At 32.4% G+C, this 23,639-nt stretch overlaps 1 protein-coding gene across 7 annotated transcripts in view; it reads right to left on the bottom strand.

Moving 5' to 3' along the window:
- The window catches only part of LOC130897109 (leucine zipper putative tumor suppressor 2 homolog), a 301,729-nt gene that overhangs the window by 5,815 nt on the left and 272,275 nt on the right, over positions 1-23,639 (bottom strand). For all 7 annotated transcript variants that reach the window (XM_057805702.1, XM_057805701.1, XM_057805704.1 and 4 more), the window contains 3 exons: positions 19,310-19,514; positions 12,264-12,437; positions 1,085-1,391 (listed from right to left, as the gene is read on the bottom strand). In XM_057805702.1, the coding sequence (XP_057661685.1) occupies positions 1,085-1,391; positions 12,264-12,437; positions 19,310-19,514 (686 nt within the window). The remainder of the gene's footprint in view (positions 1-1,084; positions 1,392-12,263; positions 12,438-19,309; positions 19,515-23,639) is intronic.

Below are 23,639 nucleotides of genomic sequence, written 5' to 3'. Positions count from 1 at the left end.
TGTTTGTTCTATTTTATTTTCATGATGGAAAACATCTGCTCACATAAATAGGTGCTACCAAACATACATGCTTTTTTAATTCCGGGTAATTATACAAAATCTAAAATATTGACATATAAAATGTAAGAGTGTTAATCTCATTGAATTTTTCTTTCAAAATACTGTCCGATTGAATTGGTGCCTGTGAAGCTTCAAAATTGAATGGATTGTTGAAAACTGGGAATTCAATTTCATTCATTTTGTGAAAGTCTTCAAACCGATTGTTGAATTCCGAAATCAAATTTTGCGGGAGTAGAGATATTCATCTAATTTTTTTTGGTCGACAAATGATTTTAAATGAGAGAAATGGTCCAAGGCTTGATTATTTACCTGATTTTCCCACAGCCTCAACTGACAAACGCTTTCGAATATTGACTAAGACGCCGTGAAGCTTTGTTCAGTTTTGCTGTTGCAGATACGAAGCTTACTATATGATGAAAATTTTAATATATTTCAAAAGCTTTTTTTTCGAAACGGTGACCAACAAACTAGACCGATTTTGATCAAATTTATACAGCATCTTCAATATGTTATGAGCCAGCGATTGAACTACCATTATCATGATTTCTTCGATAGTATTTTTTATACGAGCGAAAAACTTGAGAAAAATGAGTGAAAAATAGAATATGATTTCCAAAATTGTTGTAATTTAGAATTCACTCTAGTTCAATCGCTAGTTTAAATATGAAGATTAAAATGCCGTTTGGTTTTTAATTTCGGATAAACAGTACAACCGGACAATCTTGGTCACCGTCAAGCACCTCTTTTACTTGATAACCTCCTGACGGCCATTTGATTTTAATATATATTTTGATTCAAAAAATTTGTAAAGCTGATTCAGATGTTAATAAAGTCTATACACAAAAACGAGATTGGTGATTTCAATGGTTTGCCCGTAAAAAATTATTAAGAAAGCCGTAAAAAACAGCCGAGCAATCACCTCCGGATTTTGTCGCATGAATTTAGAAATACCCTGTATGTCATAAGATCGATTCAAAATTATTTGAAAAATTTGTAGATTAAATCCTTTATTGAAATTAATTACCTGAAGCTCTTTTAATTGACTTTTGAGCAATGATATTTCTCCAGTCTTTTGACACAAACCCCATTCAGTCTCCTCCAACCTTCCTTTCAAAGTTGTAACTTCTTGTCGTAATCTATCACACTGCATATTTGACCTTTGAATATCGGCGCAAAATCGTTTTTTCTCTTGCTGCATTTGATACGTTTGCATCATTAACATCTGCTCTAGTTTGAGTACTTTTTGTGAACTGACCCTCAGCCTACTATCTTGAACGCTTTTGAGTCTTTTTAGTTCTCTTTCCCAGACTTTTTCTTTCTCTTGGTATACTCTGCAATAAATGATTGACTTATTGGGATTTTATTAATTGCAGGATCAACCTTAAGTATAGTTTATTGGAAATAACACCTTATAACAATGAATTATTATTAAGCATTTTTTAAAATTAATTTAATATAACATTTATTGGTAATTCTGTATTATTGAAATAATTCAAATTTTTCTCATTTATTAAACTATAAACTAAATGTTTTTGTACACGATAGCTAACTTAGATGACTTTCATTTTGCATTTAAATGTAGTTGATTAATCTTTGGAAAAATTTGGAAAGTTTTATAGTCTATTTTTATGTAAGAGAGAATGTTCATACAAGTTTTCCGAATTTTATAACCATAAGCTGTACAGAGCAATAGAACAAGGCTTGGATTTGCCATATCATACGGTCCATTTGCCAATAAAAGTTAGAAATTTTGTTTTATTCTAATTCCAAGAATATCTGTATTTTCAACAGATTAATTATTTGCAATCTGTTGAGAATTCTAGTATGATAATATACAATTTGTAAGGAACGCGTAAACGCGAACATCCATTCTTCAAAAGTTAATGGAAAAACATTGATATTAATTGTTTTATTTAAATCATTTAAAGATAAACATTTGAGTGAAAGTGTTGATGCCACAGTAGAATTAGTTAGTAGTACGCTTGATGTTGGGACATCTACGATCTACGGAGTTATGAAAGAATAGAAATATGTCGAGTTTCAAACAGTAAGTAAAACTTCAAAGAAACAAAATTTTAAAAATCTTCTTTTTCTTTCTTCCATAATAGGTCTAATGCCTTTTCCTCTTTCGATATGTACCCTCACCTGGCTTTAGATTGTCACTCTTTGTTTGTTTATTCCTTGCTATTTTTACCAGTCAATTGTCTGTCCTTCGACTTATATATCGGTTCCATTGTTTTTTACGCTATGATATTCGTTAGTCATCTCATCGAATTATTATCTGGTGTTTTCGCTACTTTTTCGGTCTAATAGTGTCTTATATAGATTCCCCTGAGAACATTCATTCCTGTGGTCTCCAAGAGTTGTCTCATTTTTGGTATTTTTTCTATATTGGTTATTATAGATTTGATGGTCGCTTTATGATTCCTACTTTTGTTTCTTGTTTTAGGTGTTTGTTCCACCATACTACGTTCTGAAGACATCCTGTGACCTTATTCGCTCTTGCTACTTGTCCTCTTATCTCGTCTTCTAGTAGAAAAGCATTTGTAAGAAGAGCTCCGAAGGGAAGTACATGCGTTCATCTTCAGAAAAAAAATTTTAATAGTAGACAAAGTTCGTGTTATAGTTTGAGATGATAAGGATTATCCTGAACTGAATAGAAGCACACTATAGAAACTCATAAAAGAAATAGGTGTTAGCTAGAAAAAGCATTTCAGAAGGTTCATTTCAATAATATGAAACGATATTGGAATATGGAGAAGAAAGTACCTAAAGACTATAGAAGAAATGAAAAACCAAAGAAGAAATTTATTTTATTTAAATGAAACATGAATCAATGTGGGACATACGCCAAATAAATTTTGGGAAGATGAAACTGTTTCAAGTCGAAGACAGACATTTTCAAATAATTTATCTACTGGTTCTAAGCCACTAACAGAAACGGGGCCCAGATTGATTATAGTTGACATCGGTAGTTTTGTGAAAAGTGATTCATTGACTATTGAATTTACTCGTTCCGGTGATTACCATGAGGACATGAATGTTAAAATCTTTGCAGAATAGTTCGAACAAGTTATCGATCTTCTTCCTCTGAACTGTATAAGAGTAATGAATTTTCGCTCGAGACTATTAGACCAATTGCTTATCACCAAATGGTTGAAAAAAAGAAAAAAACTGTATTCTTTGTGTTTACTAACTAAACCCGATTGAACTGGTATGGGCACAGCTAAAGGGAGAAGTTTCAAGAAAAAATATTTCTTTTAAGATGAGTGTAAGGCTGTGAGTAATATCAACACTGTAAACTGGGAAAAGGCATAGAAGAGCAAATTTGGAATTTGGACAATATTACTGATTCACTTATTGTGAATATTGGTCGCAACAGTTAATCTTCTGATTCCTATTCTTATTTGGATTTGTAAGAAGTAGAAGTAGTGACTTTATAGACACCATTTCTGAATTCAATAATGTAGGGTTATAATTTCGTTCGTGTAGTATAAATTATTATTTAGACTGAAACAGTCGGTAGATTAGAAGAAAAGTTTATATCAACAAAAAAACGGTAACGATATCAAATTTAAAACAAAAGAAACAACAATGATAATATTAACGTGATGAAATAAAATAATGGTTCATTCACGTGTCTAAGTCTGAGGTTTAAACTATTCCCCGTCTTCAATTTACGTCTTTAAACAAAAAGTATGTTTTCTCTTGAGGCCATACGTCTTTCGGATTTACAGGATATATTAAGAAAAACAGTGCTCACGTCTTCAAAGCAACTCCTTAACTTTTAAGTCTTTGAACAAAATATTATGTCTTCTTTGGAAACCGTACTTCTTGTGGATTTACAAAATATATTAAAACAACAGTGTTAAGGTATTCAAAGCAACTTCTCAGCTTTTAAGTGTTTGAACGAAATAATACGTTTTCTTTGGAGACCGTTCGTATTCCGGATTCACAAGAGTGCTCATGTCTTCTAAGCAACTAACTAACTCTAATTATTATATTATATGACCCCTCTTAAAAATGGGTTCGATGTTGTAGGCTGAAACAAAAAATACTTGGGTACTTAGTTAAAGTTTAGAGGATAGAGTTGGGAGAGAGCTAAAAACGATAACTAAATAAAAAAGAAACGAAACTAGAAATTTGGTAAGCTTACAATAATTTATATAAAATTGTTAATAAGAGAAAATAGTTACTGGGCTATTTTGTACATATCCTGATGAATGTAACAAGCGATTCGCTTAAAGTGATTACTTTACAGATTGCAAAAAATAGGACATTGAAAAAGTTGAAATTTCAACAGTTTGTTATAAACAAGTTCCGAAATGGGTCCGTACGATTTTAAAATTCGGCGTAAGCACCGCTTTTGATATTTGCTTTTTATATATCTTTTTATTATAGCAGGTGGTTTATTTACATTGTTTCTTTTTAATAATTACTAGGAAGGTCTATTTATATATTTGTTTTGCTTTTAAATTGTCTAGAAATTCTGAGAATTATTTTATGATATATAATGAGTTTATGTAGTGCAGTTTAGTTCAGTTTATAATGAATAGTCGTAGTGAACAGATTAAAATAGAAAGTAATCAAAAAATTTGATTGAATTATTCAAGTTAGTTGAGTGATAGTAATAAGTGAATGATTATAAGTCAGTGAAGTGTATAGTGTTTAAATAAATTAAGAAATATAAATAGGAAAACCTTTATACGTTATTGACGCTTAGACTGTGTTTGACAATGGTATAAGTGAGTTGATACGAAAATTTTTCTGAAAAAAGGCAATAAGCTTACGCAAATGAAAGAGGAAGTAGACATTTTGGACGGAGACTCTGCATTATTACTTACGACTGTAAAATTTTGGGCAGCTGTATTCAAATCTGACGAGGGACGTTCAGGACGATGAAAAGCTGCGACAACCAGCAATACTACCTCGAAACAGTGCACCAAATGGTACTAGAGCGATAGAAGAGGCAATAGGAACATCAAAAGAACATATTTGCCATATCCTCACAGAGAAATTTTCATCAGACTATTTTTTGTCGTTGAAAACTGTATCACAATACTAAAATGTAAAGTATTACAATTACAATTCTGTATCGTTAACGATTTGAAGAAGGTACGTTCACGTGAAAAATATCAGTTATAATATCACGAGGGATTTAAAATAATCGATTATTTTACGAGTAATGAGACGTAATCTGCGAAAAATCACTAGAGCGTGAATTTTAATATTTGTTCCATGACTTTTCTTCGCTGTTTATTTATTTGCAAGTGAATCAGCAATCTGGAGCACCAAGTTTTATTTTTAATTTTATCAGATTCATATCCAACTAAAAACTCTAACTTGAAAGAAAATACAAAAAGCCTACTTAGTAATCCGAAACTCCCCACGCAACACACGGCTTACTCTTTTATACCGAATTGTTTTATTAATATCACATAACTGTGTGAGAAACATGGGTTTTTAAGGGTAATTTGGAGTACTTTTTATCTTATTATACCTCTAGGTGATCAATTTATTTTTTATTAACGTTTATTCTACCCGATTTCCTAGCTTTTATAAAACAGCTTTATTGTTGTTTTATAGGAGCTTCAAGAAAAACGTTGATAAAGTCATGTAATAGGTTCACAAGTATCGTTGTTTGCATCGATTATACATAGAACGTAGAGGACGTATTGATATCTAGTTAGCCTAGACCAGTTCCATGCATAAACAAAATATTGCGTTACCATAGCAACAAACAATAACTTATTAGAAGTGTGAGTGTAAAGTTTGACGTCAAAAAAGTAAACCAGAGTAATGCAATAAATTAAAGAAAAAAGATGTCCACCAAAATTGTGAAAATCGAAAAATTGGAGTATCGAGCCAGCATCAAGTACTACCTGTATTTAAAAGGGTTAAGAGATAAGCAGATTTACGAATATATGCTTAATACCCTTGGTGATCAATGTCCTTCGTATGCGACCGTGAAAAATTGTACTGCAAGCTTCAAAAGAGGTAAATTTTCCATTGAAGATCATGATCCATGGGGAAGGCCAGTTTCTGTGTCAGTCCCCAAAAATATCGATGAAGTTCATGACATGATTTTATCAGACCGTTGAATTGGGCTAAAACGGATATCTGAAGCACTGAATATTTCATACGAACGTGTTCATCATATAGTTCACATGATGATATGGACATGAGAAAAATTGCTGCCAAATGGATCCCCAAATGTTTGAATGTTGATCAAAAGCGTGCAAGGGTAGAAGCATCGCGTTCGATCTATGCTCGATTTGAAAACGATGTAGACTTCTTAAACCGAATTGTTACTATGGATGAGACTTTGGTACATTTCTACGATCCAGAAACAAAGTAACAATGGCGACACTCTGGTTCTCCAAGACCTAAGAAGTTTCGTGTCCAAAAAACTGCTGATAAAGTTCTTGCTTCAGTTTTTTGGGATTGCCATGGAATAATCATGATTGATTTTTTGGATAAGGGTAGAACAATAACTGGAGATTACTATTGGACATTACTGACCACTCTACAGGAGAAAATTAAAGAGAAAAGACGCGGAAAGCTATCCAAAGGTGTTTTGTTTTTGCAGGTCATGAATCTCATGTTGCCATGCAAAAAATTCGTGATTTAGGGTTTGAATTACTAGAACGACCCCCTTATTCACCAGATTTGGCTCCGTACGACTATCATCTCTTTACTCAACTGAAAAAAAGTTTAAAAGGTCGTAAATTTTCTTCCAACGAGGTTATAATAAAAGCTGTGGAGGTTTGGTTTGCAGAGCAAGAAGAAACATTTTTTTTGAAAGGTCTAGAGACGTTGCAGGTTTGCTGTAATAAATGTATCCAATTAAGAGAAGAATATGTTGAGTAATAAAATATTTTGACATTGACATTTTATAGTAGGTTAAGAATTTGTCAATATATCCTCGTATAAGAAGTCTTATATACCGAATGTACAACTATTCTTATAGTCCTGAGCCAGATACATATTTTTAATAGTCATTCCGTTCCACCCAATTCTGCTTGTCCTGACAGAACTCACCTTATGAGTGAACGTAATGACAACAGGCAAGGTAGCGCCGGGTACGTTTGATCCAGGTGTAATAAACTCCGTAAATTCAACTCATTCCGAGATTGCTCAAACTGAATAATATGGTAGATTATATTGTATATTCAACATAAAAAACCTTCAGCTGCATGTAGGGTGACGGCTGATACGCTGAAGGTCCCCATGATGTGCGCGCGTAGGTACATTGATATCAGCGTCGATCGCATAACTGAAATCCTATCGATCACTTTAATTTAAGTTAGATAGTTAATAGTTTATTAAATTACATTTCTACAGGTAACTGTTCAGATACATTTCTGATTTTTATAGGGCGCATAAAATTTTCACATTTTGTCATGTATGCCAATACTTGCGTATTTTGTTCGAAAAAGAGTGGTAAACTTATTGCTTTCGTCGATTCTATACTAGAAAGGTGTTGCAAAATACTAACTATTAGGCAAGAGAATGGTTTGGATAGAGTTTCAATAATTTTGCCAGAAGTGGTAACAGAAAAGAGTTCATATCACAGTTCGTGCTACCAACAATTTGTCACGAATTCAGTTGCCGAGGAAGCGTCAACTTCATCCATCGACACTTCAGCTTCAATGGAAGACATAGCATCAACTTCGAGGGCGTCAATGTAGGTTGGTAATGATGCGTTTTTTCCAAAGTTATCGGAAAACACATTTCCCGATGCAAAGTAAGTAATTCATTACACATTAATATTTATTATCTTATATTACAGTAACATACTTTGTCATCAAATAGTGAAATCAGTAATTAAATTTGTAAAATAAGTATTTGGAAAACGAAAACATGACGCGTTAAATTAAAATGGCGGTAGGGAAATTGGGCATAGGTACGACAGTATATCAGCAGAAGGCGCTCATTACATTGTACGCATTTGTATATAAAATTAAAATAATAACATTAGTAATAACCATGCTGAAATAGGAGTATTTCGTAGTTTATTTTAATAAATAAATTCATTAAAATTTTAAATATCAGGCTGAAATTACAGTATCTGATAATTTATATTGTACTTAACAAAAAAAACATTCAGTCGGTAATTCACGGGTAGAAAGGATTTCTGTTAACGGACCCGGCGCTACCTTTCCAGCTGAAGGTCATTACGTTCACTCCTAAGGTGAGTTCTGTCAAGAACTGTCAAGAACGGAATGACTAGTTGAAAATGCAGCTGGCTCCCGGACTATTATAACCTTCAAAATATTCGATGGGAATAGAAGAATTAACGTAGTTATTGAAGTTTGTTGATATATCAATTCAGCTTTATTACATCTGTAGTGTGTCGCCTCCATCTACCTCACTTATATTCACTTTATACGACATTTTCCATTTTCTTTCTAAATCAGTTGATCTATAATAATCTATATTGATTATAAGAGGAGTGAATCTCAGAAACAAGTTAGTGATAGTGTCACTTGAGTCTCCTTACCGAAAATTACTAAGAATATAATAATGAGCTCACATTAGGTCGTTTACGTTCACAGATTATTTAGAGAACCAAACTTATAGGTAGCCATATTCTGTATGGTACATTGATATACAAGTGACAGAAAACTTCTAGCAAGAGTTCCAAATTCGGACACGAGCGCTTGGTGCGAGTAGATGGTCGGTTGGCAGCACTGATTTATTTTTGATAGTTGACTTTGGAAATATTATTTGAATTTAAAATAATTTAATTCTTTAGAGAGTGACATAAAATAATTTCAATATATTAAATCATCCAATCATTTTAAGGTTAAGTGAAAGAATGATCTTCGAAGTAATAAAATAGAATTCTTAACTAATGTAATTATTGAGCAGTGGCTCACAAGAATAATAAAATAGTTTAATAGTTGTTGTATAATAGCTAGAAAAGAGTTCTCTTGTGGTGCTAAAGTAGCTCTACTAGTATATAATTGTTATTTTGTCAATGTTTTGACCACGTCAATAAAACGGTCGAGTGAAATGGTTCTATTCAGATGACTAAGAGCTCTTTGAATAATGTATAAACGTGTTTCTAACTATTTTGAGTACCATTCAGGTTCCGAAAATTGTTATGTTAACGTTTATTTTTCGTTAATAAAACTAGTTCTGCTACTTGGGTAGTACGGTTATATTAATATAAAATAATGAGATAAAAGAACTTGTCGGGCTTTTGTTGTTATCATAAGATTATTTTCAATAAGTACCTATTTGCCAATTGACGGTATTTTATTACAAGAATTTCTTCCTAACAAATTTTTCCATTTAGTAAGGAGGTTCAAGTTGTATATTCTTAAAAGTTTTAAGTTGCAATTTGCAAGGTGCAGTGTCCAAAAACCTTGATATGTGGTATTAGTTAGTTATTCGCTTGATGATGGGAAATCTACGATTTAGAATTATTAAAGAAGAGAAATGTGGCGAGGTTCAATCAGTACGTGAAACTCCAAGAAAACAAATTATTTGAAAGAAAGACTCTGGAGGAAAGTGCATGCGTTCTTCTTTAGAAACTAATTCCAGACAGTAATTGAGGTTTTTGCCACGGTTCGAGATAAGGATTACCCTGGACTGAATTGAAGCACGCTGTGGAAACTTCTAATAGAAATCTTATTCCGATTTTAATTTGGATTTGTAATAAGTAGCTTTATTATTACTGGTCAGTTTTTATATTAAAATAATTATTCATGAAAGTCAAAGTACAAACTTTTATACCTATATAACTACTATGACACAATGTTCTTATCATACCTTAGGGGAAAATAAAATATTTTAGAAAAAAATTTCACTCCTTCAGGTGTACAGAAGTTATTAGCAAGTTAATTAAGCGAGAATATAATTACACCCGGTATATTTATACAATGTTATTTCATGCGGAATTATAACTATTATATATATATATATATATATATATATATATATATATATATATATATATATATATATATGGATTAGAAATGCTGTATTATTTTAATACTCTTCCAATCATAAAAATAGACTATAAACTATAAACCAGAGAGTGTTCCATATTTGCCCCATGGGACACTTCACAGAAAAATAGATTTTTGGAAAACGATGTAGGGGAGATCGTTGAACATGGAAATCTTTTTGAAATCCACACACAGAAAAAAATTGAAATAATTATTGCAAAAATTTTAGTGGGTCATTTTAATTTGTGTCAATTCATGTATCAAATTTGCAAATTAAATTTTAGAAAAAATTTTTCATTAAGAGTGAGTGACACAAACTTTTTATTGCTTACATGGTGTTGTTCCAAAGTACATAATTACATGTACTATGGAACAACTCCCTTGTACCTTGAAACGGACAGTTCCAAAATAACAGAATTAAAAGACGAGTTTATTAACAACTTAACAACAAATTGTGAATACTCAAAAATAACACAATTTTTTTTCGTTTATTAAAATTCTGCATTTAAATAATAAAGATCTTATTTTTTCAAGCAAGCACCTTTATTAGCATTCATTGAATTTCCGCAAAAGTAGCATTCTTCATCTGCACTATCTTCGTCATATTACTATGTTGACACATATGGAACGCTATTTTCACTACCTAATATTTTTTATTTTTTGTTGCAACTTTTGGTTTAATTTCTGTGACCGACGAAGCTTTTGGAATTGAATTTTTTCCCAAATTCAGGTCTTTTGTTACCTATTTTATTGTTTTGCTCTTGCTTCTCCTGATTTCATCTTTCTCTGGGGGCTAGTGCATTTGGAAACGGTTGTACTTCTTCTGGCAAAATAAATCCTTTTTCGTAGTGTTCTGCTTTTAGATTTAAAATTTTTGATGGTTCATATGCTGTTTCTTCTTTATTTAAGGTTGAGGACTGAGTCTGTTTATCAGTAGTAGGAAAGTTGGGCAGTGGTATGTTATTTCCCAAATTACGATACGTAACGTAGGAACGAATAAAATCTTGATCTGAAAATATTCCGCTGTTCAGTGTTCTAAAACCATTTAAAATATTGCTGGGCGTGAAAGCTCGAGGAAAAGCAATTCTGAGAACCTTTGCGTAAATGTCAAACGTTTTTTCTTCATTACTAAACAGCCAAGACACCTTGGCTCTAAAATGTTTCAAGAGGGCCATTTAAAGTTCAATCAAGTGGTTGAGGCCTGTTTGATGTGTGAGATGGAAACTTCATCATGGTGATTCCAGCATCCGATGCTTTTTCGACTGATTCAATGGACAAATGGGAGTTCTTCCTTTTAAAAATTTGACAAACTTAATTAAATGGTCTGTGCATTTTAATAACAAAACTGTTCATTTGACCAGCCAGTAGAAGTTGCAGCTCCAATTGTTCCGGAGGTGCGGCAAATAGCTTTATGTCTTTGAAAAAAACCTATGGAGGATATCAGCATTGGCGGACTATAGTTTTCAGTAGCACTGCTGCTATCCTAGTCTCAAGGGCTCCCCTCTCGGCTGGTACTGTACTTCCTAGGATTGCTGGATCTTCATAATATACAGCCTCTAAGGCCTCTTTTAAGACACCAGTACTTATTGGATCTCTCTTCTTACCAGTCTTGCTTCGGGGCATGACGATCTTTGCAAAAAAAAACGAAAAACCTAACCTCCCGTACCATGAAACGTGTTCCAAGCTACATGAGGTAATTTTGTTTTAAGATGCAAGAGTATGAATTTTTCCAGTCAATTGATTTTCTAGCTTAGAGGTTATGTTCAAAACAAAAAACACTTCATAATAATTACTTACTAATAGTCGCAAGATGTAAGTAAAAACACCACTTATCCCCAATCATTTGCCGTTAGGAAAAATCTCACTCAAATATTATTTTAAAAATATTTACTTTAATGAATTAAAACAATTTTTCCGTATTACTGCTACAAAGCGCAGCCGATTCACTGTAGACTAGAATACAACTATGAAGAGTAAATAGACTCGTCAATTGAGATCATTTAAGGGTTTTAAATTTAAATCGTTTCAAGGTAGACTATTTCCACGGTACAAAAGCCTCCCCTATACTTGATTTTTCAAATCTGAAATTATGTTAGAAATTAGTTTTTTGTCAAGCGGAGCAAAATCTGGAAAAATAAAAGTTGAATTCAAGAATCTTTTATCTCTTACAAAAGCTGTTTCACTTATTCGGAAACACATTGCATATACATGGCAGGCAAGATAAAACAAAGAAAGTCACTTCACCTGAAAATAACTTGTTCGTTGTGTTCCATTGTTTGACGGAGATAAGCTAGTTCTGAGTCTCGATCTCTAAGAGCTGCTTCCAGTTCTGATATACCAGAATCTGAGGGGGATGGCGTCAAATCCATCATACTACTGTGATTTGAAGCTGATATAAGTCGGTAGGAGAGTTTATTCCTGAAAATAATATACTTTCTTGTAGAGACATTGTAATTAAGTCTTATATTATGTGACTATTTAAAATGACCTTATTTAGAGAAAATAGTGATAATATAAACCTTTTACCTTCACAGTGATCACAAAATAGTATATTAATGTATAAGTGGATATTAGGGTCTTTAAAACACGCGCGATTTTTCCAGCACGACGGCGAAGCAAGTATTTTGAAGACCATACTTTTTTATTGACAGAACTGGAAATCACATAAATACTGATTTAAAAATAACAAAAAATGCAAATAAGAACTACTAATTGAATTGTTGAGGTCGTGACGATATAATTCTATACCTTCCGTTGTAAAGTCACATAAGATTAATGCATTGTTTTCATCATTTTCATAACATTTGTTTTTGGTTGTGCTTCGTTTGAAAATGAGCTTCAATATTATTTGACAAGTAAAGCTAAATTAAGACTAGTACTCCAAAACTCGGAACTTATATATAAAAAAATGACTGATATGAATAAACGAAGGAGTTGACATAAAAGCCCTTGTGAAAGTTTATGCATTCATGAAGCAAGAATGACGTAGGAAGAACGAAACATATTACTTACTACAAGTCGACCATCTAAGACAGGAAATGCTCGACGTTTTACATGCACAGATGCACCGGACATAGCGTATTTTCCTTGAAGGTGGAATGCGGAATGGTTTAGCTCAGCTTTTCCCAACGGGTGGGTCGCGACCCACTAGTGGGTCGCGGGTGGATTTTAGGTGGGTCGCGGCAAGGCTTTTGTAAAAAAATACAAAAATTTACTGATTCTTCAGCATCACATTTGATCATAACGAAGTAATTTTGTATTAGTGGGTTGTAACAACAAATATTTGGTGCAATTTTTGCCAGTTCTTACTTGCCAATAATTATTTGCAATATAAATGATGTACAAAAAACAATAGCGCAAAGTTGCCATGCACGATCTGGCATCCACAGGCCTCGCTCTGTCACTCGTCTTGGTTATTTGTTCTGTTCACTCACGCAGTCTGGCAACTGCATTTGCTCACGTAAGAACACGCGGCAGTGGCTTGATAATTTATTTGTCTAGCTTTGTTTTGGTTTAAAAGTAGTGAAGTAGTGTTATGACTATTTACGACGATGGAAAATTGGCTGAAATCTGGGTCGTGTGTTAAGAGAAAACAGGAATCTATTAATGAAAGTGAGGTTAATCGTCCTTCTCCTAGTAAAGACGTTATAGTGCCTCAAACATCATCAAATGTTAAAAAAGTGAACAAGATTTTTCGAAAAATATTGTTCTGAATAGCTCCAATATGGATTTACGTTCATTGGTACCGATGAAGAACTTCTACCTGAATGTGTAATTTGTTTTGAAACCTTGGCAAATGAAAGTATGAAGCCCACAAAACTTCAAAGGCACATTTCAATAAAACATCCCGAATGCTCAAATAAACCTTTGATATATTTTCAAAAGAAGAAAACAGAACTATGGAGAATGTGTCGTTGGGGCAAGGTAATAAAAACATTTTGTGTACTTCTGCTTGACGAAAAAGCAGGTCAACAGATAGGTAAAATATCCCTATCAAACAATACAGTGAAACGTAGAATCGAGGAAATGTCTATCAAAGTAAAGGAGAGTTTAATATCTCCTTGAAAGAGAGTGATTTTTATTCTTTACCATTGGACGAAAGTACAGATATTGCTTACAATGCTAATTTATTATGTTTTGTAATGTTTACTTTCAATGGAGCAATTGAAGAAGAAATCTTATTTTGCCAGTCACTTAAGACCAGTGCAACAGGCCAAGACATTTTTGACTCATTGAATAGTTTTATCCACGAAAATGGAATAAATTGGTCCAAATGTGTCGGGCTTACAACCGATGGAGCTCGTGCTATGTCAGGAAAATATACAGGACTAGTAGCTAAAGTCAAGGAAGTAGCTCCGTTAGTTGAATGGACCCATTATAGCATTCATAGGGAGGCATTAGCGGTCAAGGGAATGAACCCAGACCTCAAAAGCACACTTGAAGACAAAAATTGTGAACTTAATCAAAGCACAATCTAAAAACTCGAGGTTGTTCACTGTAATGTGTGTTGAAATGGGAAGCGATCATAAACAGTTGCTTCTACATTGTGAAGTGCGTTGGTTGGTTCAAGGGGAAAGGTTCTTTCCAGATTGTTTGAGCTTCGAGACGAAGTTAGCATTTTATAATTATAATTTATAATTTATAGTCAGTTATTCCAGTTTGTTACATATTTTTCTGAATTTTACGTTCTCAATGCCTAGCTATTTACGTTCGTTAAAAAACAGTTCATTACTTTCAGAACAGCTGTCAGCTGGTTGATATACTTACTGCAGCTTTTAGGCCCAGTGCACACGTAACGATTTGGCCTGAAAGTTTGGCCTTTCAGGCCAAATCGGTACCTTTGTAGCGGGCGTCTGAAAAGTAAAAAAAATATATATTCTATTATCAATCTGTTTTTTTTTCTCAGGAAGATGCTTTAATTGAGTTATCATGTGACTCCATCATGAAAACGATGTTCAAGGAGAAAAGTTTGACCTCATTTTGGCTGAATGTTAAGCCAAGCTATCCGGGTTTATTTGAAAAGGCAATGAGATTCTTAATAGTTTTTTCAACAACATATCTTTGTGAGCGTGCCTTTTCAACTGTGGTGTATATCAAGAACAAGTATAGGAACAGACTGGATGTGGAAAGGGACTTAAGACTCAAAATATCAAATTTCAACCCTGACATTGAATCACTTGTGCAGTCAAAACAATGCCAGAAGTCACACTATTTTTTTCATTACTAAACTGTGTACTTATTTATTGACATTTTCCCATTACCACGCTTATAATATATACACGATATAAATCTTATATAAATGAAAGCCTATATATATATATATATATATATATATATATATATATATATATACATTTATATATAAACGGGTGGGGGATGGGTCGCTAAAATAAAAAACATCAAAAGGTGGGTCGCCAGACATAAAAGGTTGGGAACCACTAGTTTAGCTCTTGAAGAAGATATGAATTATGTGATATACACTTACATGATATCGAGGAAAAAGGAAACATATCACCTATTACCATTCGATCATCTAAGACATTAAAAGCTCGACGTTTTACTGTTGCCGATTGTGATGGGATTAGTTATGTGCATTTAGTGAAGCAATATTTATGATTGCGCCCCCTAAACGTAAGTACAGACTGAGATTTTAAATTAGAGAATTCTGAGAGGTATACGGGGCACGCGTTTAGACGTACGTCTGCTACCATTATGGCAAACGGTGGTAAGACAATCGATCAAATCCAACGACAAGTGTGATGAAAAAAGGCAACTATGGCAAATTGTTACGTTGAAGAGAGTATCATCAATAAGAATAATGTTTTGCATATTATTTGTAGTGCCATTAGTGGAAGTGCTGTTTGACTGACTTCCGAAAAAGTTAATTATATTAGTTTGCACAGCATTTTCTCTGATTTAGAAAGTATTAATAGTTCAAATAATACAAACTGTGCCTTTCACATTCATTTGAAAAATCTAGATTATATTACTCATTATTTGAAAAACGTTTTTAAGGTATACGTGATTCATTTAACATTCCACGGTACTTTTTATACATCAATAATTATAATTATCGTTTACATTTCACATCTAAAGTTTTTTTTGTTTATTGTCTACTATGGTAAATATCATGTTTTGTGTGTGTTCTAGATGCTTTAACTGTTTTTATCTCAAAACTTGAACGTCATCTGTATGGGTTTTCAATAATTCTCCTTTTGTCTTATTGCTCCAGATACTCCAAAAATAAAGGCAAACTACAAAATGATTTATCATTATCATTTTTAACGTTCAAATTTACTGTTGTCACAAAAAGCAGGTTATCAAAAGCATCAGAAATAAATGCTTCTACATGTCCTCTTGGAAACATTAATTCATTAAATTTGCTTATGTCTATGTTATTTTTCAAATTCATTATCGATGTAAGCATTGAGTATTTTGGCCAGAAACTTGGGCAATTAGGCCGTCCTTTGTAATATCTGTGGTAGAAGGATAAAATAATAAAGGTAACGAAAGATGGAAAAGAAAAATTAAAAAAGTATAAGGAATATACTAAGATGGATATAAAAAACAAGTAAGGAAATATAATTCGGAGGAAGATAATGTAATGGAGAGATGAAGGAAATATATCGAGGAGCTTACAAATACAGATAATGAGGATGAGATAATAGAAATAGGCAGTGATGGAACTTTTAAGAAGATAATAAAAGAAGGAATAGTCGAAGTAATTGTAATATTAGAGCTAGAATAAGCGTCAGGAAGAGACAATATAACTGCTGAAATGATGTAATATATGGATGAAAAGGGAATAAATGAATTGAAATAATTAATAAACGAGATAATTTAGTTGGAAAAAATATCTAGGAATTATACTATCTATATATAAAAATTGTGACAAAAAAATTGTAAAAACTACCGAGGTATAACAAAAACAAGCATACCAGCAAAAATGAATAATAGAAGAATGTATGAGAGATAAGATTGAAGACGCTTCAGAGGACTCACAATGTGGAAGTGGAAGTAGCTCACACAACTTGATTTTTACTATTAAACAATTGAGTGAGAGATTGAAAAACTAAGATAAGCAAATTCATTTTGAAAAAGCTTCTTATCAAAAATGAAGAGAAGGTATATTTAAAATACTAAGAAATCGTGATATAGATCAGAAGAAAATAAAAATTATAAAAACAATGTACAAAAATAATAAACATGTGGTAAGAACATACAACGAAGAGTCCAGGCTATTTACCACATTGATAGGTGTTAAGCCCACTACTTTTCACAATAGTAATAGATGAAGCAATAAAACGTGCAGAGTCAGATGAAAAGAGGGATTGTAGGGAGAATAGAGCCAACATATAAAGGGTGAGACATATTTGTACTCAATATAGAGTCCATCGTGTAGAGTATTATGTGGCTACTAAAAAGTGTCTCTTCTTTATTAATTTACAAAGTGATTTGTGAAATTGGCCGTAAACTCCATTTGGCTATAATTTTACATAGCTTATTTGATTTCTTAAATTGTTTCATAGAATATTGCACAGTGTATAATATTTTTTTTAAATGCAATTTTCAAACTACATAAAAAACCAAGGAGAACGACATACTCCACAAAGTTGTTGTATTTTTATTGAATTTTTAGTCAACGATCAAATCTTATCTAACTTAGAACAACCGTTATGACGTATCATATAATAAGGTATTGATTTGAACATGTGTTATAATCTTTGACTATTTTAACCAAAAAATTATTGATGATCTGTATCGGATTACAATAACGACAAACACCAAATAAAAAGAAACAGTTACAATAACGAGCAAGTTTTTCAAAACAGTAACTAAAATTATGTATTTAAAAAGATCAATAAGAACTGAAAAAAATACAATAAATGCAAAAAAATAAAAATAATTTGAATTAGATTCTCCAAATTAAACCCAGCAGCCTTTACACATTTGTGTTGCATATCGTTTCTAATAGTATTACTGATAGTCTATCGATTAATTGTTGTTGGTAATGAACGAAATTGATGTCAGGGGATCTTGAAGGCCATGAAATTTAACCTTCACGTCCTATTCACCTGTTGCCATAAACACATTATTTAGATGTTGTTTCACTATCAGTAAAAAGTGGGGGATGCCCCATCATGCCGAAAATACATCTCTCGGATAGCAACGGTGTCTACTGTCTAGTGCATATTGTAGGTTTCATAGTAATAACGTAAATAATGCCATCTGCATATCGTTCTGTTCGTCCACAAGGAAAAGTGCCATTTTCTCGCAAAACAATAAAAACTGACCCAAATGCTGGATGACTGGGAGTTCGACGATCAAGAAATCTCCTGTGATATTCTCTGGCAGTAGCTCTAAAATTACCAATACAGAACCAATACACAAAAATTTTGTCGGCATATTCTGTGGTCAAAAACTGATGTAGCATTTTGAAAAGTTACAAAACCTGTACCAAAACTAATTTTTTTAATAAAACTTTGCTATTCGGGCCGAAGACAAATACAACAAATGAAAAACCATAGAAATCTATCCAATATTTCTCAAGTTCGAACACACTCGACTTTGTTTTATATACTAATATGAATAAAAATTAAAACTTATATACATATTTGCCAGATTTATGTAAAATATTAACTAATAACTTGAGAAGCATAACAAAAACTAACAATTTAATATAGGCACCGTAGTGTTCTAATATCTAATTAGAAAAAAATAACCTGAATAAAATGAAACTTTTTTCAACGAAACTACTTACTAAAAATATTTGCTTGGACGGAAAGTACCAAAGTAATATTCAAAACTAACCTAGTTCACAATCACTTAAACTGAAAAACTTTTAGTGTTCATTCTGTATTTGCAATAAATTTTCGTGCAACTGCATCAACAATGAAGTAGAAAATATTATAGATGCAAAAACATATTTGTCCATTTTGTAATATTTCTACCTACCTTAATAACCTCTTTACAATCTCGTGGTCAATTTATTATCTTACAAAGACGAGGCATTTGGTGAACAGATGTGTTTTTTTTTGGAATAGAAAGTTTTGTATAATTCCACGTTGATAACATTTGAGTGTTAATATTCGGTGGTCATTTCAAAAATTTAGCCTTCTCTGTTCATTTGCATTTCTAATATCAGTTTTGGGATTTAATGATAAGACAAATATTTCCTCAGATCATTACTTTTAAAAAGTGACTAATGACTAAAATCACGAAGCTTACTGCTTGGACTGAGAATAAATAGCTGATGGACGAAGTTCATAGATATGTACAAATTCACTTACGGTCCAGAACTATCTGCATTTGACATCGGAGATTTCCTCACACTTTCTAAACTGTCATAGTTAACGAGTTTATGACTGTGGGGCAACGAAGAAAGTGAGCTCATCGCTAACGGGGGTGAACAAGTTGACGAAGGACATGACGATCTCAGCTTTCTATCTAATGAGTAGTTATTGACATTGTTCGACGGTCGAAGATCGTTACTACCTGAAAACCAAAACGAATAATTAATAAGTTAATAAAATCGCCGATGATAATTATGAAATCGTTGTTTTGCCAATAAAAATAACTAACTTACTATCAATGTGTAGAGATATACTCATAATCGGATGCGTTGTAGACAATGAAAGTATGCTTTACATAAGTTAATAAATTCTTCTTTATTAAATTAACGAATACATTTTAAATTACAAATCTTGATAGCTGTCCAAACATTAAAAATATTTTTCTAAAATTTTACTATTAATTATGTGAAAACATGCCACATATCTTTGTCCAATAACCATTTTGGAATGAGCGTCATAATCAACATTAGGCTCATACTTAACGTAACCATTTATTTTTTGACTCAAAACGGGACATTGGTTTATTTAGGTCAATTGACAATGAAAAAAACACTTTTTGAAAGTTATTTATTCAAAAACTTAAAATTTACGAATTAAAAAATATATATACCTGAAACTTTTAATTATATTTATATTTATCAAAGCAACAAATTTGCTTTAATATTGCTGTTACGATTTTAAGTAAGAAGAAAACTCTTGGCATTTTTTTTTATATTCACCTTAACGATCAACATCGCCCTTAGAACTGAAATTTGTAACTGGGTTTTCTCAGACGGCCACAATTTGATCATGATAGAAAATACTCTTTCTACTGGAGAATTTGTAGCAGGCAAACATTAAAGTTTATTCAATTAAAATAGGAAAGTTTTCATGCTGAAGATTGTTGGCTTGAAAGTGTTTGAATACTACCCAACGAGTTTCCGTGGAAACATTTAGATTATTCCATTCAGTTACTTTCTGCGATGAAATGTAGTTACAAATTAACTAAAATTCGTCAAAAACTTCTGCATCTTTATTACAGTTAATATATTCCTTTTCAATTAATACATCCAGAGATTTTTGAACGTCTTCCCATGCGGGGACCTTTTTTAAATCTGCCTAATAAAATATTTCCATTTCTTTAGTAAGAAAGCAAGTCCACTGCTCCAGATATTCCTGGCTTGTTCCATAAAATTCTGTAGCCGCTCTTTTCACAAACTCTTCATCTATGTCAATAACATTATCTTTCGATTTCACTATTAATTGACTGATTGTAAATGGAAGAAACTGATTGGTCTGTTTCTGAATCAAATTGTCTTTTAATTGATTGATTTCTTTTGCAGCTTCAATTGCTGATACCGTCTCACCTTCCAGTTTCGATATAGCTTGATGAAAACTTGCTGACTGTTCCTGTAAAAAATAGCCACAATTCGGATGTGGGATCTTAAAAAAATTTTGATAGCTTGATAAAACCCTTTCCAAGGTAGGCAAAAGAGCAAGCCATCTGTTCTGCTATAGCCGAGCATTTGTTGATATTTCGTTTCAGTTTCGGCGCAAAACTCCTTCAGAGCTTCAACTCGAATCGTGTAAATATAAAAAAATGAATATATCTTCACAATGATGCTTTCATAATCTAATGGTAGCCTATCTGGAGCTGCTTTTATTGAATTGTGATGTATATCACATCCAATACCTATCAATGGTTTTTTCAGAGATGATTGTAATTTCGTTAACACATGCCACGACTTTTTGTCAAATTATTACCTGTCAACACTTTGTTTAAATACTTGACAAATCTCATCTGATTGGTCTTGGAGATCTCAAATTTTTACTTGCACATACGGTTTCAGAACACGGGATAATTTGACGTCCCAGAGTTCATTTCGGGGACACCGCGACACGTAACTATAAAAATCGCCGTTCAAAACGGGACGTCTGGTCACTTGTTGGTCAATTCATCTACGTCTGTAGATTATGAATCTGCACGTTTCTCCTCGCTTTAATTGTCTCTGTTGATTTCGTTCATCTCGTGCCTGTTGCGATTGTGATACACGTAACTGCGCTTTGCTTACACGCGCATCTGCATTGTTTTGTTAGATTTGTTCGTCTGATCTTCGTGCTCTTATATCTTGCATGAATCTAGAATTGATTTTTCTGAAACTCAAATTGGTCCCTTTGCATCTTGCTGGCATTGCTGAATATACATAAAACAAATAAATAATTCAAGTTAAAATACTTATAGGTGAATAACAGTGACTTAATATTGTATTCTTTTGTTTATCATTTGACTTACCTTTCACAATAATAATACAACGTATATTTTTTAAACACGAACACGTTACTGTTTTATGAAATTATATGAAACTATACAGAAAAATTTATCAAAAGACAGAAAAGCCGCGAAAGATATTTATTATAATAGGGATTCGTCAATTCTTGTAATGTTTCTAAAGAAACATGGTCCATTGTGAATGATTTAAGAAATAAGGCTTCTCCATCGAACATAATCTCTACTTCACTTGATACCCTCAATAATTACTTTGTGAATGTTGACAAAAATTTATAAATTCTATAGCTCCTTCTTCTTCATTATGCCCCTGGTTTTAGCAGAGCTTCGCAATACAAGTAATGACATCAAAAATAAATACTCATCTGCCCAATTGCCATAAGACGGCTATAATTATACCTCTGCAAAAAGGAGGAGATAAAAAACAAGCATCGAATTATCGCCCGATTGCACTCCTTCCCACGTTATCCAAGATCAAAGAAAGATTGTTCAAAAAGAGACTTTTCTGTTTAAAGATAAAATACTTTCTACCCATCAAATTGGGTTTTTAAATAACAAATGCACAAATGATGCTATATTCTCCCTCCTAAATAATGTCTACTCCAGCCTAAACAACCATCCACTCCATTGTGATTTTTTCAAGGCTTTCGATTGTGTTAATAATAATATTTCAATTAATAAATTGCAGTACTACAGTTTCAGGGGAACACCTCTCGCATGTTTTATGTCATATCTTACCAACAGAAGTCAACTTGTAAGGGTTGAGACAAGAGACACAACGATGTCTCTCCATGATTTTTGCTAGATGATAGGTGAGAACGGCAGACACCTGGCAAGGACAACTGAACGATTGATATTTGATCAGTTGTCGACCGGTGAGGGTAAAATATAAAATTAAATTGAGAAAAAAAATCATAGTTAAAAGAAAATTGAAATTATAAACTCCGAATAAAGGTAAAAGGAAAAGGTAAAAGTCGTAATGGAAAAATAGGGGTTGATCGTAGAAGGGTGTAAAATTCAGAGTAATATGAATTTTCTTACTCTAAGTCATGACAAAATAAAAAGTCTTGCCAATAAAACTAAAGTTAATAATTAACAAATAAAAAATAAAGGTACATCGTGGAAGGGTGAAAATTTAGGTTTTTGTGTATTTTCTATTGCCACATTATAAAAAAATAAAAAAATGTCCAAAAGAAAATATTAGGACAACCCTTATCCTTTAGGAGTATCAAAAATGGATAGTAGTATGGTAACTAACATTGTGATACGAGAATTTTATATAAAGGATAATAATTCACGCCAAGTTTTCTGATAAGACCATTCAAAAACAACCTAACACATGTTTAACAGAAATAAATATCCTAAATCATGTTTTACAACCAACTATTAAAAAAATTGTATACCTCCCTGTCCATGCACATCAATCCATTAATTAAGTCATAATAATTTAATAACCAATATTACTTAAATCATTTAAAATTCAATTATGCTAAGTACATTATTTGTTTGTAATAAGTCTATCGTGACTAGCAGCAATAGAAGTATTTTTTTGATGATGTGTTTCAGCTTATATCCCAAGAAATACATTAGTTTTGAGGAAGTTATGGTTTTTATACCATTAACTTTGAAAAAAAGTGATAAAATATAGTAAGTATACGTAAATTACAGTATGTAGCATTTAATTTGGAAATAGGAACTAGAAGAAAATGGACTTAACAGCAATACTTCTATTGATTATCGAAATATTAATTTTTTGTTCTCTACAAATAGTAGGGAATTCCACTTCTCGATTCTCCAGGTAAATGTTTTTTTTTTGAGAGAATTAAGATCAAAGGAAATTTAAGGAGTGTGCAAAGTAATAGCGATGGGTTGTCTATCATATATTAGCAATGTAATTACCAGTAATTACATTGGTCTAACATCATTTTTGACTATTCCTATGTAAAATGACCTAAATCCAAATAGAATCTCAGTTTTCCCTTTGTAGACGACATCCCTCAT

The sequence above is a fragment of the Diorhabda carinulata genome, chromosome 8 (assembly GCF_026250575.1).
Source record: "Diorhabda carinulata isolate Delta chromosome 8, icDioCari1.1, whole genome shotgun sequence".
Lineage (NCBI taxonomy): Eukaryota > Metazoa > Arthropoda > Insecta > Coleoptera > Chrysomelidae > Diorhabda > Diorhabda carinulata.
Note: the sequence above shows the minus strand (reverse complement) of the source record. Positions and strands in the feature narration are given on the sequence as shown.